This window comes from Anguilla anguilla, chromosome 4 (genome assembly GCF_013347855.1).
Source record: "Anguilla anguilla isolate fAngAng1 chromosome 4, fAngAng1.pri, whole genome shotgun sequence".
Lineage (NCBI taxonomy): Eukaryota > Metazoa > Chordata > Actinopteri > Anguilliformes > Anguillidae > Anguilla > Anguilla anguilla.
Genome location: NC_049204.1, coordinates 46,973,555 through 46,995,695, shown reverse-complemented (window position 1 = coordinate 46,995,695; position 22,141 = coordinate 46,973,555). Strand labels below are relative to the sequence as shown.

General features: G+C 40.0%; 1 protein-coding gene across 2 annotated transcripts; it reads left to right on the top strand.

The window, feature by feature from the left end:
• The first annotated feature begins 1,434 nt into the window (after positions 1 to 1,434).
• Positions 1,435 to 21,202, top strand: htr5ab (5-hydroxytryptamine (serotonin) receptor 5A, genome duplicate b). 2 transcript variants are annotated; one of them, XM_035413144.1, is made up of 3 exons: positions 1,435 to 1,552; positions 12,931 to 13,706; positions 19,375 to 21,202. In XM_035413144.1, exons 2-3 carry the CDS (start codon positions 13,008 to 13,010, stop codon positions 19,705 to 19,707), a joined length of 1,032 nt encoding a protein of 343 aa, XP_035269035.1. In that variant the 5' UTR covers positions 1,435 to 1,552; positions 12,931 to 13,007; the 3' UTR covers positions 19,708 to 21,202. The 2 variants fall into 2 exon arrangements, with proteins under 2 accessions (XP_035269035.1, XP_035269036.1); XM_035413145.1 differs by lacking the exon at positions 1,435 to 1,552 and adding an exon at positions 12,355 to 12,593.
• Positions 21,203 to 22,141: the final 939 nt, after the last annotated feature.

Below are 22,141 nucleotides of genomic sequence, written 5' to 3'. Positions count from 1 at the left end.
CTGAAAATGAATTATAGATTTGTAATTTTACACATTTTTGTTAATTTCATTCATACATAGGGGATAATTTTTTTAATTAAGGCCAATGCACATTGTCATTTGACTGAACCTGATTATGTTAAAATATTTTGTTTATATTACATTCCAATCATTTGGCAAACATGCTTATCCAGACATCACATCAGTGTTATTATCAGGGATATAAAAGTGGCATATCATAAGGAAGGTACAGAGGCCCATTTATAATCACTTGTTGTAATATTAACATAACAAACAAAAAATTGTAGTGTGGCTAAAGAAGGTACGATTAGATAGATAACCTTAGTTAATCATATGCAGCTAAATCCAAGCAATGGAATGGAAAAAAATGAAAAGATACCTAAAAAAGGGGGAGGGAATCCAGAGTTGAGTTCTCGGTCTACATTGGAAGATGGGCAGGGTTTCTGCTGTTCTGACTGCTGTAGGAAGCTCATCCCACTCCTGGGGGTCTAAAACCTCCAGGAGATGTGACCTGGAAGTGTACATTGGTGGGGGGGTTGGGATACAGAGATTTCTGGTAAGTGTGTAGATGTGTATTCTGAAGATATATCATAGCTGTTTCCAAAGGGCTAGCATCAACATTTTGCTTTTGATATAGATTTTTTCAAGTGATATAGGCAACCAGGGCCAGGAGATGAGAGGATGACAATGGTACATTAACCTAATGTAAAGCAACAGCTGTTTTTTTTGTTTTTTTTTTACAGTTTTGATATATCTATTTGACATGATAGATGAATTATGTGTCCACACCTTGAAGATCTTTCCATTAAAGTATGTTCCAGAACTAACCTATTTCCAGGAATTGTATGTGATACATTGAATTTCATTGAGATGAATTTAATAGGAGAGATGGGTAATTTCCTTGATGGTTGCTGGGTTTCCCATGGGGACCCATCCATAGCTGGAATTAACCATAAATTACAACTGGACCTGTGTGATGGAGAAACATTGTGATTTAAGGTTTAAGACAAACAAACAAACAAATAAATAAATACATTGTGGCTACAATAGAGCTGTCCATTGATGCAATGCCTGGATGTACACTTCTAGGCTACTCTTGACACAATTACAAAGGAAAACAATGTAAACCTTTATGCACAGTACCAAACACATTTATTGCTGTTGCAAATGTTCGTTTTGAAGAGAAAATGCCGAGCCGTATCGCAAAAAAAGAATACAGCTTAACTATATGGAAGCAGGCTATTCTCTCATTTTTCATTCATTGCAGAAGACTACATTTAACAGGAGAGAACTCTGTTGATTTTTTCTTCTTTTTTTCCCCAAAATGCGGCACAAGGAAGACAGTAAACAGTGAGCATTTCCCCCTTTTCCTCGTTTTGGTTTGTTCCAAAGTCAGTGTACCTACATTTGCGAATAGATTTTCATGCATTTTACAGTGCCGCCACAGCAGTGACGAATAACGGAAAGCGCACGAACGAAAAGCAAAATAATGGAACGGGATGGGGCGTCACTTTTTTGATTGTTGTGGTGTTTCTTCTATTAATTGTTGAGGGTAAGTTATTGCTAAGCAAACTACTACTGTCATGGTGTATATTGCAAGCAAAAACTACAAGAATTATCTTTCAAAATACGTCAGTACTACTTCTTAGGATTTATTAGATGGACGCTAAACTTGCCGGTACAATCTAAATTGATACAAAATAGAGTTGCTTCATCGCTGGACTCTTTTCGAGGATTCTTCGGTAGGTAAACTAACTGGATAGTGACAGAAGTAGGCAACAAGTCCATTAAAATGGAAAACAGACAGATCAGCTTTCTTATAGGTGGCTATTCCATCTGAAGAATACCGAGATAGATGGAGAACACGTATCTACAATAGTAGGCTCCGTGGGAATCATATACAAATCTTATATTAAGTCGTAATTAAATAAGTCGCGCATATTGCTTTTTTTCTTCTTCTTTTTCTTTTTTTATTTGGAAATGTAGAAATTGTGTTTATTATGGTGTCAATGTGGTGCGGTTCGGTGTGTTCACTTTTCTTCATGGGTAAGAGAATGGCATGTCAGAGCGTGCGTTTTGCTAGCGTTTCTAAGACTTGATGTGGATTCCAGTAAAATAGTTAATTTCGGTGGCACATTGTAGTTTTAATTCATGTTCTAATATTAGGCTACGGCAATTTCATATTGAAATAATATGGCAAAGTTGCCAGTGCAGCCCTCCAACAAATAACGAAGACTTCTCGGAGGCTCTCCCTCCATGCTGTGGACACCAAGATACTGTGTTTACATAATGTAGCCTGTACGCGTCTACTTTATCCTGGAACGGTTTCTTCGTATCCTAAGGCACTTTCTCTTTTCCATCGCTATGGCATTGATTAAATATGAAGCAGACAGAATACGTGTCGTTCGTGAAATGAATGGAAATGAACTGACATTCATGGAAAGCGCGGATGCGTGCAGTAGCCTACACTTGCAACCAGCTACTGTACGGTAAAATGTCCAGCGTTTAATTAAACTCTTACAGTGTTAATTCAGCTCTAACAGATTACATACGTAACATTTGTGTCGGTTTGTTTGGCTTCTGTAGTTTTCATAGATGGGTGATAACGAAACTCGTAGAGCGAAAAGGAATTCTGTTCAGATGCTTAATTCATCAACTTGAATACGCGCTTCGTTTTGATATCCTTGTGGTTGCGTGCAGGGGTAACAGTACCAGTCATATTTAATGTAAATACATGAAAGTTGACTACCTGTGCAAAAATTGTTAAACGAAAGAATGTAAATGTTAACTGTAGCCAGCCATTGTCTACATGGTGTTGGTGTATGCCGGTGTCATTGATTTTTAAACGGGTGTATGCCCGGTTTTGCGAGTTTTAATCACCTCATCATCGGTCTCTGACCTGTAATATCTTACATTTCCTTAGCTGGATACGTTTATTTTCATAGAGATCATTCAATGCATTATTTCATTCAAATACTAAATGAAAACACAAGAAAGCTAGCTGTAGGATTCCATGTACATTTATCCAATGGCCAGTTTATGCTCATGTGCAGTTTTGTTTCCTTTTTTGTATATTTTACAGAAAACCTTTTAAATGTAATGAGATGAGGGGAATAGATGTAGCAGGCTGTCAGAGTACACAAATAATGGTAACAACAGTGTTTCCCCGAAGAGGGTACACTGAGGATCTGTTTACACCTTTAGCACAAGTACTACAAGTTTAACTTCACTTGTTTAATTTAAACTGGGAGCTAAAAGCAAAGGTGATGGGCTTGCTGTCTAATTACAGTTCTTGAATTGAATATTACACTTTGTGTGTCAGGTGCCTCTTTAGTTAGATACCTGTCTTCTCGTTGAATGAAGAAAAAAAATTCCTGTCAGCTTACATTGGGCAGTCTCTTCAGATTTGTAAGTGATTTCGGCAAGGGAATTGGATGTTTTTTTAGTTCGTTGCTCTGATTACGTGTGCAGTCAATTTCATGGTGCTATACATGGTGTTATTACAAGGAAAGAGGAAATGAGGTCGCGTGCGCAGCAGGACTGACAGCAGGTGAGAGGTGCTTGTAGCGGAGAGATCATGAGGATACTTTAGCCTGTGCCAGCTGATGTTCTCTGATAACGCAGGCTAACAATATACTGATGAAGCCTGGGTGCATACGAGCTTCACCCGCTTTTTTTTATTTGTCCTAGCACCTTGGAGAAATGGCCTGGGGGTGGGGGGGGGGGGGGGGGGGGTGAGGGATGACCTCTCTCTTGTGAGAAACAGTGGAGTCTAATGCAATTGCTCTAGTCCAAAGCATGAGGTACTGCAGGTACGTGAGTACACAAAACATGCTGTACAATGCTGCTTGACAAGCAGTCTGACATCTGGCAAAACCACATCTCTGGTCTCTCTACGCTTCAAGCTACTAATTCTCTCCACTTTGAGTTGTTTGTGTGTAAAGCCCAGGCCTAGCAGGCTAGCAGCATGCATTGTGTCATACATCCTGCAGGTCACATTTGTGAGTGACATTATGTGCCTGGCCTTGGTCAATTTGTGGTTTGTTTTCATGTGAACAAGTTGTGTACACTCTTCTGCATCCCTTGATTCCTCGCACAGCGGCCTCTTGTTTTTTTATTAGATGCAGCTGATGAAAAGCTGCTTTATCAACAGTGGAACAAGTGGAGCGTGTGTATACAGCATACACGCTTATTTGTGCTTTTATTTTTTTATAACACTTAATATGGAGCAGAGCTGACCCCCTGGTGTGTAGTGGCATGGGTTTGGGTGAGTCTCGAAATGTGAATGAAAGAAAACATAATGCACTTTCCACTGCACCTGTTTATATGCTGTGTGCTGGCTAGAGTGTACACGCAGTTGCCTTGTCATATATGTTTAAAAAAACATGTTATTCACACATTTGAACATATCAGGTCATGTTTTAAAAGGGGGCTGGTGATAGCAAAGGTACTGACTCATTGAATAGGCCTGGGGCTCAAAAGGGAGCCACTGCTGCGGGGGACCCTGTGTCAGAATGCCCAGTATAGTAGCTGCCATTACCTGTAGTCTTTGACAGGACTTAGGACAGCAGGATCGTGCAGTTGTTCTTTTGAATTAACGCAGCTAATTAACTCAGCTGCGCTGAAGCATCCTCATCACCTTGCCCCCCTGCTGCCATTCACACTGTGAATTGTTTCTGGAAAGACGATTCTCCGCTGGTGTCAGGAAGAGGAGAAGGGAAAATGCCAACACAGAGCTTGGATCTTTTTTGGCTGCTGTCAGACTAGTGAGACCCTATACATCTCTGATGGAATCAGAAAAAAGGAGAAAAAACAGGTGCATACAATCAGTAGAGCATCTACCACAGAATATAGCCAACCTGAAAACAAACCTTCAAAACATCACCATCAGTGTGTAGTGGCAATGGTCAAATGCAGAGATAAAAGAGCATTATCAAAGTTTACTTTCACTGTGAGTCAGTAGAATATATAACTCAGATTAATTTAGGTGTGCAAATCCACTCAATGGATCTTCAGAAGATGTGGTTATTTTTGGCCAGTGGTTCTAGTATATTGTCTTCTTTATATACAGGGGCATTACCAACATCCCTGTCTTACAAAAGCATTCACTGCATTTGGCACGGATGGATGTAAAATAAATACCCAGAATAACTTTCTATCAATGAGACACAAAAATGAAACCTGCTTTAAAAGTACAGAAATTCGATTACATATTGTTCATGGTCCCCATATGTCATTAATTTAATATTATATTCTTTGTGTCATTTTATTTAATTTTTGGTGAATTATAAATTCTAAGCCTTTCTATACTAGCTGCAGGACTGTGTTGTCTGTCATATCCCAGCCACATATCACTGTGTCCAGCAAGTTAAAGCCATTTAAGCAGCATTTTGAAATCCAAAATATGTCCCAGGATCAGTATTTTTAGTGAAAACAGTGGTCTGTCCTTCATCATTTTCACACAGAGTAGTAGATTTTCACAATCTGCTTTATTTATTAAACAATTGTAATGCCAGTTAGCCATATTAAGGCCAATGAAATAGCCATGCACGTTAAAGAACATTCACATCCCAGGATATTCAGTCAGATTTAATAATGCTTTCATTTCCGTATGACCTGCTATATTAGTAAGGATTCCTGAAGAATGAAGTTACAGTTTTAAATGATTCTGTTACACATTGAAATCATTTTGGTGCAAACTGGTGAAAAAGTGGACACCTAGTGACGTAAATTAAACTATTTGTGGAAAGTGAAGGGTTCCGAGACAAAGTAAATGACAAAAACCAGCACAGTGGATCCCCAGGACTGATTTTGGGAGCTACTGATACAACAGATCTCACTTCTGAGTTTTGAAACAAAGAAATCCAACTTATGGTAGTTATATCTACTTTCACATAGTGTAAGCTGTTTATTTTATAGTGCGCTTCATAATGTTTGGGACAAAAATTGTGATACCTTGATTTTTTGTTATTTGTTCTTAAGGATTAAAGGCAGGTGTGTACTACACATTAATTGCCCTTTATATTGCAACATTTCCATCACTGCATATGAGTGTTTTACAAAATGCTTCTTTAAAATATTTCAGCAGCTGATAAAATAGTTCTGCATGTCTTGCATCTCAGTAGGAAAAACTATAAAAAGTAGAACATAAAATCAATTTGGGGAACTTTTGTGTTTATTATTCTTCTGTCGTGTTTGTGCACTTTTCTCAATTGTTGCAATATTACTTTTTAAAATAGAAATAAGAATGCACACAATGAATGTAGACCATACATTTTTCCTGGATCTGTAGAAAGATTTAAATCAGAATCTAATGAAAACAGCAGTAATACTGCAGTATAGAGTGCACTTTGGATCATTTGAGAGGAACAGCAACATTACAATGGTTTAAATTATTTATGTATGATACAATATAATACTATGGGAGCAGTTCAGTGCCCTTGTGATTGGAATGTCCGATTTAACGCATGTGCTCAGTCTCCAGACCATCGCATCACACAATATGAAGTTGGCCCATTATCTGTTTAGCTCTCAGTATGCTAAAAATGCACGTTCCCCACTTCTGAACTAGTGCTAAATGTAAAAGGGTATTTCCCATGTACAGTGAGCTCCATAATAATTGGAACAGCAGCATTTTTTTCCTTAACTTGGCTCAGTACTTCACAATTTGACATTTGTAACCAAACAATGCACATGGGGTTAAAGTGCAGATTCTCAGCTTATTAAACCAAATACACTTTGGTTTTACAAATTATAAATTACTGCACTTTTTATACATAGTCCCCAATTTCAAGGCACCGCAAAGTTTTGGACAAATGGCTTCATAGGTGTTTCTGTTTAGCCAGGTGTGTTCAAGTTGCTTCCTAAGTGCAGGTATAAGAGAGCTTTCGTTATCTGTTCTTGATTCTAGGCTTTTGATTGCCTTTGGAGTCTGTTGAGGACATGAGGACAATGAAAGTCAAGGAAGCCATTATGAGGCTGAGAAATAAGAAAAAAACAGTCAGAGGCATAGTTCAAACCTAAAAGGCTAGTCAACATCAACTGTTTGGAACATCATTAAGAAACATAGTACTGGTGAGCTCAGTAATCACAAAGGTCCTGGTAGAAGACCTCTACAGTTGACGATCAAAGAATTCTCACCATAATGAGGAAAAACCCCAAAATACCTGTCCAACAGATCAGAAACGTTCTTTAGGAGGCACGTGGATGTGGCAGTGACTACTGTCTACAGAAGGCTTCTTGAACAGAACTGTAGATCTTGTATATCACTTGTATCAGAGTGATGGCAAGAGCAAAGTATGGAGGCTAAAGAGAACTGCCCCCCTCATCTGTGAAACATGACTGTGGGGGTGTTATTGTTTGGGCATGTATGGCTGATACAGGTGCTGGCTCACTTGTCTCCATTGATTATATAACTGCTGATAGCAGCAGCAGAATTAATTCTGATCTGAATTAATTCTAAGCATCTTATCTGATCAAGTAGGATGCCTCATTGAACTGAAACCTACAGTAGGGCAGTGATCCCAAACATAGTGCTAAAGTAATAAAGGAGTTTTTTCAAAGCTAAAATCTGGAAAATTATTGACTCGCCAAGTCATTCACCTGATCTGCTGACATAGTGCTAATATGTCCCAAACATTATGGTGTCCTGAAATTGGGGGAAAATTATAAAAGCACAGTAATTTCTACATTGTGAAACAAAAGTGTATGAAATTACCCTTAAATAAAAGATGAGAATGGGCATTTTACAGGTGGTTTTACTATAACTACATGTGAATTGTTTGATTACAAAACAAAAATTGTGGAGCGTTGAGACAAATCATGAAAACGTATGTCTTTGTCCCAAGCATTATAGAGCTCACCGTATATGGGAAAATGCTGTTTTACATTTTGCACTAGTTCAGAAATGGGGAACATGCATGTTTTGCATTATTTAGGTTTTATGGTAAATACAATGGAAACATTCGTTTGATGATTTAGAAAATACTACATGCATTAATCTGCACTTTATGTTGCTTTAGTACATTTGAACAGTATGTCTTGTGTATTATCTTAAAACTAAATTGTTCTTCAAGAATGTTGACCTGGAATCGATACACATTTGTCCCTAACATGAAAGCATGTTTAAATGCAAATATTCATTATTTTTCTTGACAAACACAGACTGGCCTATAGTTTACCATAATTTGCGCATGTGAACACACAGATTCTTGCCAAAGGTTGTGGTAGCAGTCAATTTGATGTGATATTGCAGGCTACTTGATTACATTTTAATGTATTTATAGATATAGGGATGTACCTTTGAGTTTTATGTGACAGAAGACTACTGTAGGTCACAAATGTCCTTATTGCTGGCTGATGAAGCAATATCAAGCTTAGAAAATAATAATTTGTTTATAAGCTCTCCTCCATGATTTATTAGTTTACCTATGTGAATTCAATCTGCAATGATATGTACACTGAATTATGGTTTTATTTTGTAAATGCATGTGAAACAAAACTAAAATGCTTGGATTTGGAAAGTTAAAATGTGTTTAAAAATGTGTATGTGTGTATGTATATGGGAATGGTACTTTAGACATATTAAATGTAGATAAATGTCACTGTACTATATTTCTGTATGGTGGAGTGCCATCAAAGAGTTTTGTATCAGTTTTATTACTGGTTTTGCTTAACTGAGCAAAATGAATGTAATTTGGTTTTTGCCTGATGTTAACAACATATGGTGACAGATATAAATATCTGGGCCTTGTGATTACAGTACTGCCAACTGTTGTTGGAGAAACAGACTCGTTCAGGCTTCAGCAACAACAGAATAAGGATCTGCCATAGAACCGCCTTATTTTGGCATAATGTAATGAATGGATTGTAACCAATTAAGAATCAATAACTGCCCCATGTTTATTCATGCAACTGACTAACCACTAAACTGTTTGTAGCGGATTGAACAAGCCCCCTAGTTCTGTCCATTCATTCATTTCTGTCTGTGATCATTTCTGTACATCTGGGTACTCTCCAGTGGCGAGTGCTCCTTTATTTGTTCAGGAGGCAGGGGGGAGGGTGTCAGTGCTAGTGATAAATGGTCCTCATTAACTCCACGTTTTTTTTTTTTTTTTTGGGAGGCGGGGGGGAGGGGCGGGGTTGGCTGCAATGCCGTTTCGTAATTGTGGGAGGACACATGGAATGTGTTGGACACCACTTACTGTCACTGTCATCCACCGGCTAAAATGCTAAATGCTCTAGGACTACTTACAGTAAGCCATGCAGGGCATGCGAGCAGATTGTGGGCACCCCATTGGTCAGAGAACCTGCTGATTTTAATTAGCTGCAATTTTATTTGCACCCTGCTGCCCAAAATCGTCCTTCCCTGACAAAGGCTTTGTCCAGTTGTGGGAGAGTTTGTCCTGTGAGGCATGCAGTGGCATTGGCCTTGATTGGCTTCAGATGCATGCTCCTCTATGTATCAGTGCTCAAAATTCAAATGTTTCACTTAGAAGAAAAAACATATTCTAGTCCAGGAGGATAATGTTAAGAGAGGTTATCCCCTTAGCACAGATGCCAAATCTGGCCAATTTTCACCCATTTAGACCATGTTCTATTTAAGGCTTTATATTGTAACACCAGATATGAGCATCACAGATACATGGAAAATGGCTTAAATTAAGACACGTGCACCATTTGTAATACTAACCATATACTACAATGCTAACAAATTTATGTTCAAATTAAGTGTCACAAATACAAATAAATCTAGGCAAAAATGCAAAAAAATAAATAAATTTGCGATGAAATACTGAGAGTGTTACATAATACTCAAGTGTAAAACAGGGAAAACTATACATTCCCTGGATCATAAAACCATGACCACAAAAAACTGGGAGCTACTAAAGATCTACAAAGCAAAAGCGGTGTGCCTTAGTGTCTTCAAATCTATCCAAAATGTCTGAATTGTATCACTCAAGTGGGATTTACTGTCTTTTCATCAGTATATGAGTTGGATATCTAGAGGTCTAAAAATCAATCCACAACCTGTCTGAAAATGAATAAAATGTTTTTTGTCCATAGGAAAGCATTTAAATAATTTTTCACCAGAGCGTCGTTATAAATTTTATAATGGGATCAAATGACATAATGCAAAAGCATTATAGCACACTTTGGTACACACAACTAAATATGTAATCATACACTCCTGTACTTCAATAAAACACCACTTTTTTCTGTATTCAACAGTATGTAATCTTTCATTGCATGCCCAGGGATGACATTTCTCTGTCGTGTGTTTCAAAATGTTGCTATTTGTAAACAGTCAACAGGAAATTTTATATTCATCTAGCACATATCTGTCACGGTTGAGGAGGGTGGGACGCAATTGCGGACCAAGGGGATCTAAAAGTTAACCCTGAGGGGTAACCACAAAATCGCCGAGCGATAGAAAGGGAAGGGGAAATACCAAATAATAAAGAGCTAAGTAATCGCTCCCTCCACTCACTGAAACTTCTGTCAGCGGGCTCAGAAAACTAAAAGAAATGAAACACTGCCGTAGCGTAGCTACCCAGAAAGAAAAACCCCACTAGAAAAACAGAGTGGAGTCACTTACAAAAGAAAAAGGATACTCGCAGCCTGGCGGGTAGAAAACAAAAGGAAAACTAAAGAGACGAGGGCAAAATGTCCTCCACAGCGCGAAGAGATAATCAGCTCGAGAAGAAACTAAATGGTGATCAAATCTGGCAGATAGGATCAATACGGTAACTTCTGCCGATTCTTACACCCCTACACACCAAGAGCTTGACAAACAATGAGTCTGCGCTGAACCCCAGAAATCAGGGGCTAGATATAGGCCTCCCACACCTGACCCTCATCAGGGACAAATAGCTCAGAGCAAATGCCTGTGAGGTGCCATCACCTCACCATAGCACTCACACACCTGCCCCTCGTCAGGGTCAATTAACCCACAGAAATTAGAGTGAGAGGTGCCACCACCTCACAATATCAGCATGCAGTAAATTTGAATAAGTACTTTCCATGCTCTTTCAGACACTAATGCTCCATAGTCTGTGCTGTTATTTCACAATCGGATTGTCCAAGACAATAAATGACCACTGGATCTTAAAAAGGACATCTCTATGCATAAAACCAATTGTAGGATTGTGTATTTATTCAATATTTAGTAGCTGATATTGAGAGTAGAATGATGTGGCATAATTTCAACTAGAATTTCACTACTTTATTTTGCTATTTGATGAGCAGTGTTTTTCACCATTGTATTGACATACCTTCAGGGCTATTGTTGGTTTTGACTTGTTGCTTGACAGAATGAAAGTTTTTGGTGGTGAAAGAATATTTCTATGAACTCCCAGATAGACGCTTTTGTTTAGTGTGCCATGCTTGGGGGGTATAGTTGCAGATGAGATAGATGCAGATGAGAGTTGCAGGGAAGGGGTGCTTGTTAGATGGACTACCCAGGCAACAGTGGTGGCACTTAGAAACTTGTGCCACACTTAGAAAACGTATTCGGCATAGTTGTAGTTGTCATCTTCCGTTAAAGCTAGAACACAGAATTTGTTTATTCCACTCATGGTTTGTTTGCAGGAGCACTGAATATCTGAGTTGAAAAATCTCAGGACACTGGTATCCTGGTCACTAGGGGCTTGTGCGAAAGGGTTATCATGAAATAATTATCCCATATTTTCAATTCCTCACACCCAAGGTCACCGTCATGGCTCCCAGGTAAGGTCCTCTGTGTGAAATCCGGGCTGGGGATTGTGTGGTGTTTGCATATCCTCCTTGTGTCTGTGAGAACTTCGGTCCCACAGTCCAAAGGCATGCAGGTTAGATTCATTCGAGGATCTAAGTTGCCCCTAGGTATGTGTGTGAGTGAATGCTGTGTGTGTCCTGCGATGAACTGGCGACCTATCCGGGTTGTATTCCTGCCTCTCGCCCAATGCATGGTGGGATAGGCTCCAGCACCTCCTGTGACCATGACCAGGAAAAAGTGGGTTAGGTAATGGATGGGTTTAAATTTGTATACCTTCATGCAGTATATAAAGGGCCAAATCCAAAATTTTCCATTCCAGCTATTTTGGTTTTTGGCTACAGTGACACAATCTAATCGATTAACCTGGAATTTGGGCCTTCATATATGTCTTTCTGATACAAACATACAGTTGATGGAAATCCTTAAGACTGAATCAGGAATATGAACACTGTGCAAAGTGTAAGTCACTTTCTAAATTGACTCATCGAGGACCTTTATTAGAACGAGGCTTCAGAATGAATGAAATGTCATACCGGATAATGTACTAAAGTGCAATACTGTTTTTAAAGGAAGTAGTTAGTAAACTGTTATCACTCAAGTTAAGCACTGCTACATGAAATTAAACTAAACAATGCCTTTAAGCATTAGAACTCCCCCTACAGCGGACATGCTGAGTTCACCGCCACAGTTTAAAGTAAAAATCTTACATATCCTTTTTTTGCTGCTTTTTCAGTTGGAACATCCAAAAGGTTAGGGACGATTCAGTCAGGAGTAATCCAACTTTTGCAGAAACATGTCTGTTCTTGACAGCACGTAGGAGAAAATTGCATTCACTCAGGTATAATTTCCTACCAGAATTTATTTCACTTTGCTATCCTTTTACTTTGAGGCTCCAGTGATATATTTAAGCCGTTTTCTATTTAAATCAGATGCATTGATACATTTCAAATTGTGTGGAGACTTTAAAAAGATGGACTGATTTCCATGGTGGCATACAGTTACTCCACTGTAATAAGCCAGTCTGTACAATGTTTTTGAGTGGAAGGCTGTTTTTTTCTCTTTTTGGAAGTGGATTTGTCAATTAAATGTATTTGCTACAATTTGCTAAATTGCTATATTCACTGCCATTAGGTGAAACATTTAGCCAAAGTTGACTATTTTATTTTGCATTTTAGGGTACATCCAGCAGACGACGGTTACCTGTGTCATTACCTAGCTCTCTGTGCTTGATAACCAAAGACAGATCGCCAGAATGGCGTATCCAAACTTGACTGTCTCGGCCAATCACAGCTCAGGTTCTGGCAACTTCTACAGGCCCTTCTCGGTGTTCAGTGTGCTGACATTGACTCTGCTTGCCATGCTGGTCATCGCCACATTTGTGTGGAACGTGCTGGTGCTGGTGACTATTCTCAGAGTGAGAACATTCCACCGCGTGCCTCACAACCTGGTGGCATCCATGGCCATCTCAGACGTGATGGTGGCAGCGTTGGTGATGCCCCTCAGCCTGGTGCACGAGCTGAACGGCAGGCGGTGGAAGCTGGGCCGCGTGCTCTGCCAGGTGTGGATCTCCTTCGATGTTCTCTGCTGCACCGCCAGCATCTGGAACGTCACCGCCATTGCCCTGGACCGCTACTGGTCCATCACCAGGCACCTGGAGTACACGCTCAAGACACGAAAGAGGATCTCTAACGTGATGATCGTCCTGACCTGGCTCCTGTCCTCGGTCATCTCCCTGTCCCCGCTCTTCGGCTGGGGTGAGACGTACTCAGAGGAGCACATGGAGTGCCAGGTCAGCCAGGAGCCCTCCTACACCATCTTCTCCACGTTTGGCGCCTTCTATCTGCCTCTGTGCGTCGTGCTGTTTGTCTACTGGAAGATCTACAAGGCTGCCAAGTTCCGTATCGGATCCCGGAAGACAAACACCATCACACCCATGGCTGAAGTTATTGAGGTACTGCATTGTGAATGTTTTGTGAGTGTAACTGATGTTCATAGGAGAACCTTCACATTATGAAATATGTCAAAGGAAAAGGCAACATATTGCAATGTAAGTATACCAGTTTACTGACACAAGTATGTGCAATTGTTTGCCTATATTACTGAATGTAAGTCTGAATGTTACGCATATATGGAACCCCACTCAGTGGCATCATTTTTATGATTAATATTTACATTTCCAGTGTAAGTTTTTTTCAGTAGCATATTTTACCTCATCTTTACTCTTTCTTGAACTAAATTCACCTGCATTTTCTGAGCACCAGGCCATTCTTCTTAGCTAGCATCAGCATCATACAAGTAGATATATTTAATTGTTAATTTTAACATTATATGGATTTTGACTATTTGTGAAGACAAGTATGTTCAGAATTGTACTAATTAATTTCACACATTAGCAGGAATGATGTGGTTATAAATTATACAAGTATTTGTAAAGTTTTCTAAACGGTTTCTAAAGCGGAAGTCATTTTCACCCACCAACAGTAATTGGGTAATTATAATAGCTACTCACATTGATATTTAGTAGTTATTCTCAGGGAAGCTTTGCTGTACACATGCAACAGAAGTTTTCCCTTTCAGGACACTTTCCTCTTGATCTGTGAATCCACTCTAAAATGAAACCCAGCGTGGTGAACCATAGATTGAGTTTCATGCAGAAAAGATTGGAAGATGCAAAACTGAATCTCAGCTTGAGAGGGCAGTAGTTAGTCTGTAAGAAGGTGCTTTAGTGAGTTTGACCTCCCCTAAGCCATTGTAAGACTTGCACACTGATTGGTACAAATGCTACCACATTCTCAATTCATTTTTTGAAGGCCACCAAAGTTAATAACATCATTGAGTCTTGCATCTTGACAGAAAAATTGAAAGGTGCAGAAACATATTGGATCCTTGTCCCATGTGTAGGTTAATCATATGGCCATACCTTGGCTCAATTTCTCTGGAGGGGAACCTGACAACTGGTGCATTACAATTCTAAGCATTATTCTGAATTTCTGCTTTTAGGTTAGCATTGAATTTCTACAGGTCCTTCACTTGAAGAGCTGAATATAAAATACAAGTTTAATTCATACTGAAGATAGCATCTCTCCTGCTTTACAATTAGATCCTTAGCTGTATACCAGCTAAGACCTGGAGTGACACAGTTCTGTGCAGTGGATGCACAAAATGCATTTCTACAGTTTTTCCTCAACTTATGAGGTAAATCATATGCACAGCCATTCACTCCTGGCTTAAAATAATGTTTAAAATGTGTCTTCACAGTTGCTACTATTCTAGTTACATTTTATTTTGTGTATGTGTATATATTCAGCATCAATTTGAACTTACTACAAATCAATCAATCAATCACTCAATCAAATTTTACAAAGGATTTTCAATCACAACAGATTAAATTTCACCCTGAAGCTTGGGTGAAATAATTTGCCTTGTATCGTCTGTGTATTTACACCTGTGTTAGGACTATAGTTACTTGTATGTATATGTATAGAAATCTTAAGTGGCAGTCCTCTACAATGTACAGTATCATGTCTGTGTGTGTGCGTGTGTGTGTGTGTGTGTATTATACACTCATGTATAAGCTTAACCATGATCATTGTCCTTGATATGCATCATTCTTCTGTATTGCGTGTCTTCTGTATCACAGGTTCTGTCATGGAAACAACAAAAGCATCCATGCCATTGGCCATGACTGATTTAGTAAATGTCATCTCCTCGCAGCCCCTCCCCCTGCCCCCTATTGGTAATGAAAAGGTCTAGCTAAATTCATTTTACACATTCCACAGTATTTATGTTTTTCAAACGGTCAGTGGTTTCATATTTCTTGTTTTAGAATTGATACAGAAAAATACCTTCTTTGAGAAAGCACAAAAAAGTATAAATAATAAATGTAACTGTCAAATATAAGATGCATTTAAATAGTGTAGTGTATGATTTTATATTTGGCCAGAGTCTACGCTGGAGTTGCAGCTTATCTGGTATGTCTGAATTGCAGGATGTTCAGGCTTGGGTAGCCTAATTAGGACAGGGGCTGCGGAGCCAGTTTTGGGGCCCCAATGACCCAATTATTTTATAAAACTTGTGACTGGATGATGCGTATCTGTATCTAGATGATGCACTTTGTCACGGAGACCAAGCTCGTATGGCGAGCAAGTACAAGCGCAGCGCAAACAGATAGGCTATCACACAAAAACGGTATACCACATAGTCCTTTAATAGTTGAACGTCCTGTAATACGGAGAACAAAATATAAACAGCTCAGAAGTGGCTCAGAATGGTATTAGTCACGAGACTTAATCAAGTCTCAGACTCCACTGACATAGCAGCCTCAGTGAATGATTAGTCTGTTATTGAATGGATAGTTTTTTATCATCAAATTGTTTGTGAAATCAGTCATTATAGCAATAAAGGTGGCCTTCTATGCGTAGCCTATTTCCTAGCTGGTTAGCTAAGAACCACCATAGGTAGTAATCGTGAGCAAATCCTTTCATTGCTTGCTTTTAAAGGTTACTGGTTGTACAATCTTGCTTCATGTAGCGCCTACCTGTCAACTTGGTCATATCACATCATACATTCGCATTACATTACAGGGGTCGACATTAACGGTAGCCCAGGCTACCAATCCATCGCAAATGGGCATTTTTGGTAAAAGGTCGGGCCAAACGTTGCCATTACAATGTTGCAATCAGACATTGTATGACTTTTCAGTATGGTCATGTTAGCTCACCAACAACCTTGGTTCCCAGCAGTATAGCCAGTCGTTGAGATTATTAGTGAACGCAATATGTTAAAACTAAGCTGAAATGTAGCTAACCTAAATGTAGGCATTACATATAATAATGCACCAAAAGTGAGAAAGTGACAATCCAATAGTTATTAATACAACATGGTGGGGTTTATTTCATTGTATTACCCAGTTACAGTAGCTAATGCAACGTCATCCTTCCTTGTTCAGTGAACGATAATGTATTTCCTCATAAGAGAGTTGATTCCCTACATACATCTATATGGATACATTTCAGTAAACTGATAAAAAATATAAACTGTATCTCTGCTTCATTTAATGCCATTTTTGTTGCCTTTCTAAAGGACACATCAGCAACAAAACATGACCTGCCTGACTTGCCTTTTTAGTGAAATAAAAATATAAGTATGCGGATCTGAGAAAACACTTTAGAGTATTACCAGTTCTACTGCCAGTTAAAAATGAAATGTTTTCAATGTAGCTGGCCTTTGTCAACAAGACACAGAAACTGAGGCGAGGGAATTGCTATAATACGACACTGACCAGGGAAGAAGAGTGCTGATCTCCAACTCTAACAGATGTACTCATTGTTTTCGATGTGTTTTGTGATGAGTATCTGTAAAAATCAATCTTAAAATATTTGAAATTTGACTTTGCTGGCAGTCAGTTCACTGTATGATGAAGCTCACTGACTTTGGTCAGTGCATCTATGCTGAAATTCAAGATTCCACAGAATGTTCTATCTATTCTTAAATGTCTGTAAGTATGCTTGAACGCTTCAGGCTTATATTCCCTGGTTTAACAGCCTCATCCCTCCTTTATTGTGTGGCCTTCAACCTGATTGATTTTATGTGTTTGCTTAATATCTTTCTCTGTCTTCCAAGCAGCTGGTACAGGGATCATTGGTATTTGTTAGTCACACCGCTGGATGCTTTTTTGTTCTTGAAATGGCCACTGGTTAATTGGCATCTTAAACCATGAACGGGTAATTTAAAAAAACATTTGTGTTGATATTAGTATTGGGCATATTATTTAATTTAAAATTAATTAAATTATTGTCCACTGTAACTTGATAGCACCTCATAATTGAATGGTAGATTACTTTGAATGATAATTATTATATCCAATAAATATCCAGTCTGTCTGCTGTAATAATGACATGGATCCATAGCCTGCAGTCACTACAATGCAGTTGGCCAACTGATCCATGGGCAGTAAAGATCTGAAGGACCTGGTCATCAATAATATAATTGACTCAGGATTAAATAGGTATTAGTGGGTTCAGTTCAGTACACTGAACCCAGCTCATACTTCAAATGTGCAGAATGCAGAATTGGCAAGTTGCTGGATATGGACCGAACGTCACTTTCTTGATGTACACACTAATCCAGGATCCCTACCAGTAAAGGATCCTTGAAGGACATTGTGAAGTTGACATTGTTCACATTAGCATTAGATGAGCGGATCGATAGAGTACGAGGTCTGTGGTGTAGAAAATGAAGTTACTCGTGCTTCAATGAGGAGTAATTACATTATGGTTGCAGACAGCAGATTCTGCATTTAGAGTTTGCTGGGATGATGTATTAGGGCAAAGTCCCAGAAGTCCTTGACAGTTGACTTTAATCAATTGACTCTAACTGGCTTGGACGCAATATATGTGGTCTTATTTACTGCTTATGCTGAAATGATTTAAGCTGTTAGGAAATACAGCGCAGGAAATGTGATGGGCCCGAGAATGCTGCATTTCATACGCCCCGTTACTACAGTGGCTGAGCCAGGCGTGCGGGACACACATCAATGACACGGTGAAAACACTCTGCTTCACCTTTACTGCCTGCTGCCGTCCCACTGCGAGCAAGCCAGAGAAAATAGTCTCCCATAAATCCAACACATCGGACGCCGTGGAGATGGAAAATATTCCCCCGGGATGCAAAACAATGGGCCAGGCAGATAGGACGGCTGTGCAATCAGAATTTAACTGGGGGTCTGCCTCTCGTGCCTTAGAGAGCAGACCCTTCAGCGCGGCTTGCATAAATTCGGAGGCGGGGGAATGTCGCGGCGCTCCGGAGATTAGACTTATTCTGAGCACACCCTCGTGTGATTTGCTTTTGCGACTAGGCCGTGCGGGGCGGCAGTGTACATGTCCAAGCAGACTGAAGCCATTATCCTCTACCCTCCCGGTCCTGCGCTTTGAGTGTGACATTTCATTTTCAAAGTTTTAAATCTGACTCGTGATATTGATCTATTTGTAGTCCTGCGATCGCTCTCATTGTGATTTTATAGGCCGTGTTTGACAGCCGTCTCTTTTAAATGAGGTCCCTGTCATTTGAAATGGTGGTTTAAATGTGTGATCAGCTCTGTCTAATTCTGCGTGCTCTTGAGTTTGCCGTGGCACTGATGCAGTTTCCGTTCCGTAGCAGAGGTGCCATGCATTATTATACTTCTGTTATATCAGCAGGCACACTTAAAATATGGATCACCCCCAGACTGATGGCAAATTCCTAGGAAGGTAGAGGATGTCCCTCCTACTCGCTACCTGAAAAGCAGCTGCTGGTGATTGGCTGAAGGGAGGCATATGCTGGATATAAACTCCTGTGACCTACTGCCTGCAGCAAAGTTATAAAAAGGAATCAACTATAGGACCACGATAGTAAAATAAAAAAAAGAAAGTGCATTTTTTACAAATATGTGCGGTTGTGTTTGCACTTGTGAGTGTATATTATGTATGTGTGAATGTGTGTGTATGTGTGTGCATTTGTGTGCGTGTGTGTATTTGTGTGGTTACGTGTTTTTGTTCACAAGTCAGTACATCCAGGTTTCCGGGATTTGCCATTGCTCTTAATGGACTTTAATGGCGGCCCTCTCTTCCTCATCCCGGCAGGTGAAGGAGGCGGCTCACCAGCCCCAGATCGTGTTCACGGTGCGCCACGCCACCGTCACGTTCCAGACGGACGGAGACACGTGGAGGGAGCAGAAGGAGAAGAAGGCGGCGCTGATGGTGGGGATCCTCATCGGGGTCTTCGTCCTGTGCTGGATCCCCTTCTTCATCACCGAGCTCATCAATCCCCTCTGCTCCTGCGACATCCCCCCCATATGGAAGAGCATCTTCCTGTGGCTGGGCTACTCCAACTCCTTCTTCAACCCGCTTATATACACCGCCTTCAACAAGAACTACAACAATGCCTTCAGGAACTTGTTCTCTCGTCAGCGCTGAGGTGCTGGAGATGAGCGACGGACATTTCAGGGACACTGTAGATACGGCATCCTGCATGGGTCAAAAGGGACCTGTAGCCCTCTTCTTTTCTCACACCACCTTTGTAAATGTGGTCCTTATAAACTGGGAAACCGATACAGACAGGCCTGAAGAATTGTATGTAGATTGTAAATGAAAAATTAACTGATTTCAGCAATGGACTGTCTGCACTGTAAATAATGGTGTACAGTATAGTTTGTTTCTAATTTACACTTAGTTTGTTTCTATGGATTGTATGGGAAAAATATACAGTAGTGATTGTCGCAAAACCCAAAGGATAAATTGTAAGGTGCTGATATGTTTTCAAAGAGGGAAAGGGAGGAGTTCTGCTGCTGTGGTGGGAAAGAGCTTTTTCAGCTTTTTGATCATTGTGTGATTGCATGTTGAACTTTTCACTGAGTGAATGTTGCGCTCAATACGAAGCATGCTGTTTGTTAAATGAACCATCAAACCTGTTTTTAAAAATAGATTCTAAAATAGAATAGATTAAAAACACAAATGCCTGTGATAATCTCTCTCTCTCTCTCTCTCTCTGTCTGCCTTAGGGCAATCATTATTCACTTACAGTACATGTCCTCCACAAAAACCTGCACTTCTCAGTCAGTTACCACACTAAGTCTAGAAAGAAAGGAGCAGTGCTGTCTCTTCAGAATAGCATCTCCCAGACAGAGGTAGAATTTCTAATATCAGTGCAGTTCTGGTTCTACTGAGTGCTATCAAATATGAATATCAAAGTTCTCTCTCCCTCCCTCTACCTCTCTCACTCTCTCTCTCAAATGAGGACTACCTTTCCATTTAAGATGTCACTCTCCTCTCCCATAGTAAGGTAAGCAATCCATCTGTCTTTGTGAGCGGCTGCATCCCGTTGATGACGGGCTGCAGACTGACAAGCCATTCCATATGTAATGCTGGCTACTCACAGGCATTAGAATTTCCATATTTCAACCAAAGGAAAGCTTCACAACTATTATTGGCTACTAGTTGTACAGAATCTAATGAAATCATGTTTATTCAAGACTTTTATTTATTTTTATTTTAGTTTTTTACATACATAGTATCTTTTAAATAAATGACATTCCTAAACATCATTAATATGCCCAAGTTTTTGATGTTAGTGATGTTCTTTTTTTCAAATTGGGGAATTAAATTGATTTCTCAGACACACTTCCCACCTCTGTCTTGACATTGTAAATGCACAAGCCAAACCCTTGCTTTTAAATGCACAAGCCGAACCACTTAAAATATAAGTGGTTCTGTCACTTATATAAAAATATAAGTGACAGAAGGACACGTCTGGAAATCTTTTGGCTCAGTTGTAGTGTTTTGGGACACTCATCGACTTAGTACCTCAGAAAACGTTGCCATCTGGTCTGTTCTTGGCGGTTGATTGATGACTATGAGTGAATGTTTAAGCTAGAGACAGAAAGCATGCATGCAGAAGAGGAAAGAAGCATCCAGAGGAATTAAATAAAAAATAAAAGCAAATCTGATTTTTTCAAAATTTCCAGTGTTCTATGTCCTTTTTCCCCTGCGTTTGATTCAGAAAAGGTTTTTTTTTTTTTCAGGGAGGGCATAGGAAAGATCTTTAAAAATCATAGAAAAGCTGGACTTTTCACTGAACACCTGCTAACAGTGCTGTTTGCACATACACAGAATGTGTACAGCTACACATTGATTAACTGCAAAGTTATTCATCGCACATGCACATGCTGGCAAAATAATCCGAGAGCCTGATTAAGGAAAATCGCGGTACATAGCATATGGTTCCTTCGCAGTGGTTTTCTCCCCGGCTACGTAAAGAAAGAAAGAAAAACATGAAATTGCTTTGAGGAAGTAACTTCTTTCCCTCATTTTAGAGCAAACCTATTTACGCCTGACTTATCTGAGCTTTCCAAAAAAAAAAAATATTTCTCTCTTGCTGTTAATTTTCAGGTCGTTTCAATTACCATTTCTGCACAGAGTGTTTTCCATATCTACAAGTCCTGCTGAGAACTCCTCAAGGGCCTTTTTGAAGTAATCATGATGGTGTCAGCTTTTTCCCGAGCGGATATTAATATTCAGCCGTGAAGCTGTTAAATCTCCACCCGCAAGGGGATTGTTCACCTCAGCTTCCGCCACCGTCACCTGTGCCCCCCCGTTTCGCCCAGCTGGCCCAGGACCCGGCTGAGCGGGACTGGCGCTTTGAGAGGGCCGCCTCTCGTGCGGTTTTGGCGACCGGCCTCCTCAGCTCCCGCTCGACCGCGCGTACAGCGCGGTCTCGGTGCTGTCTCCGGACCTGCCCGCTCTGCCGACGGTGTGCCGTTCAGCCCTTTCTCCTCCGGCTCAGCTTCCAGCGGACGAGCTCACACCAGACGATGTCCGTGGTTTAAATGTCCGTTGTTTGTTGTGTGGCGGT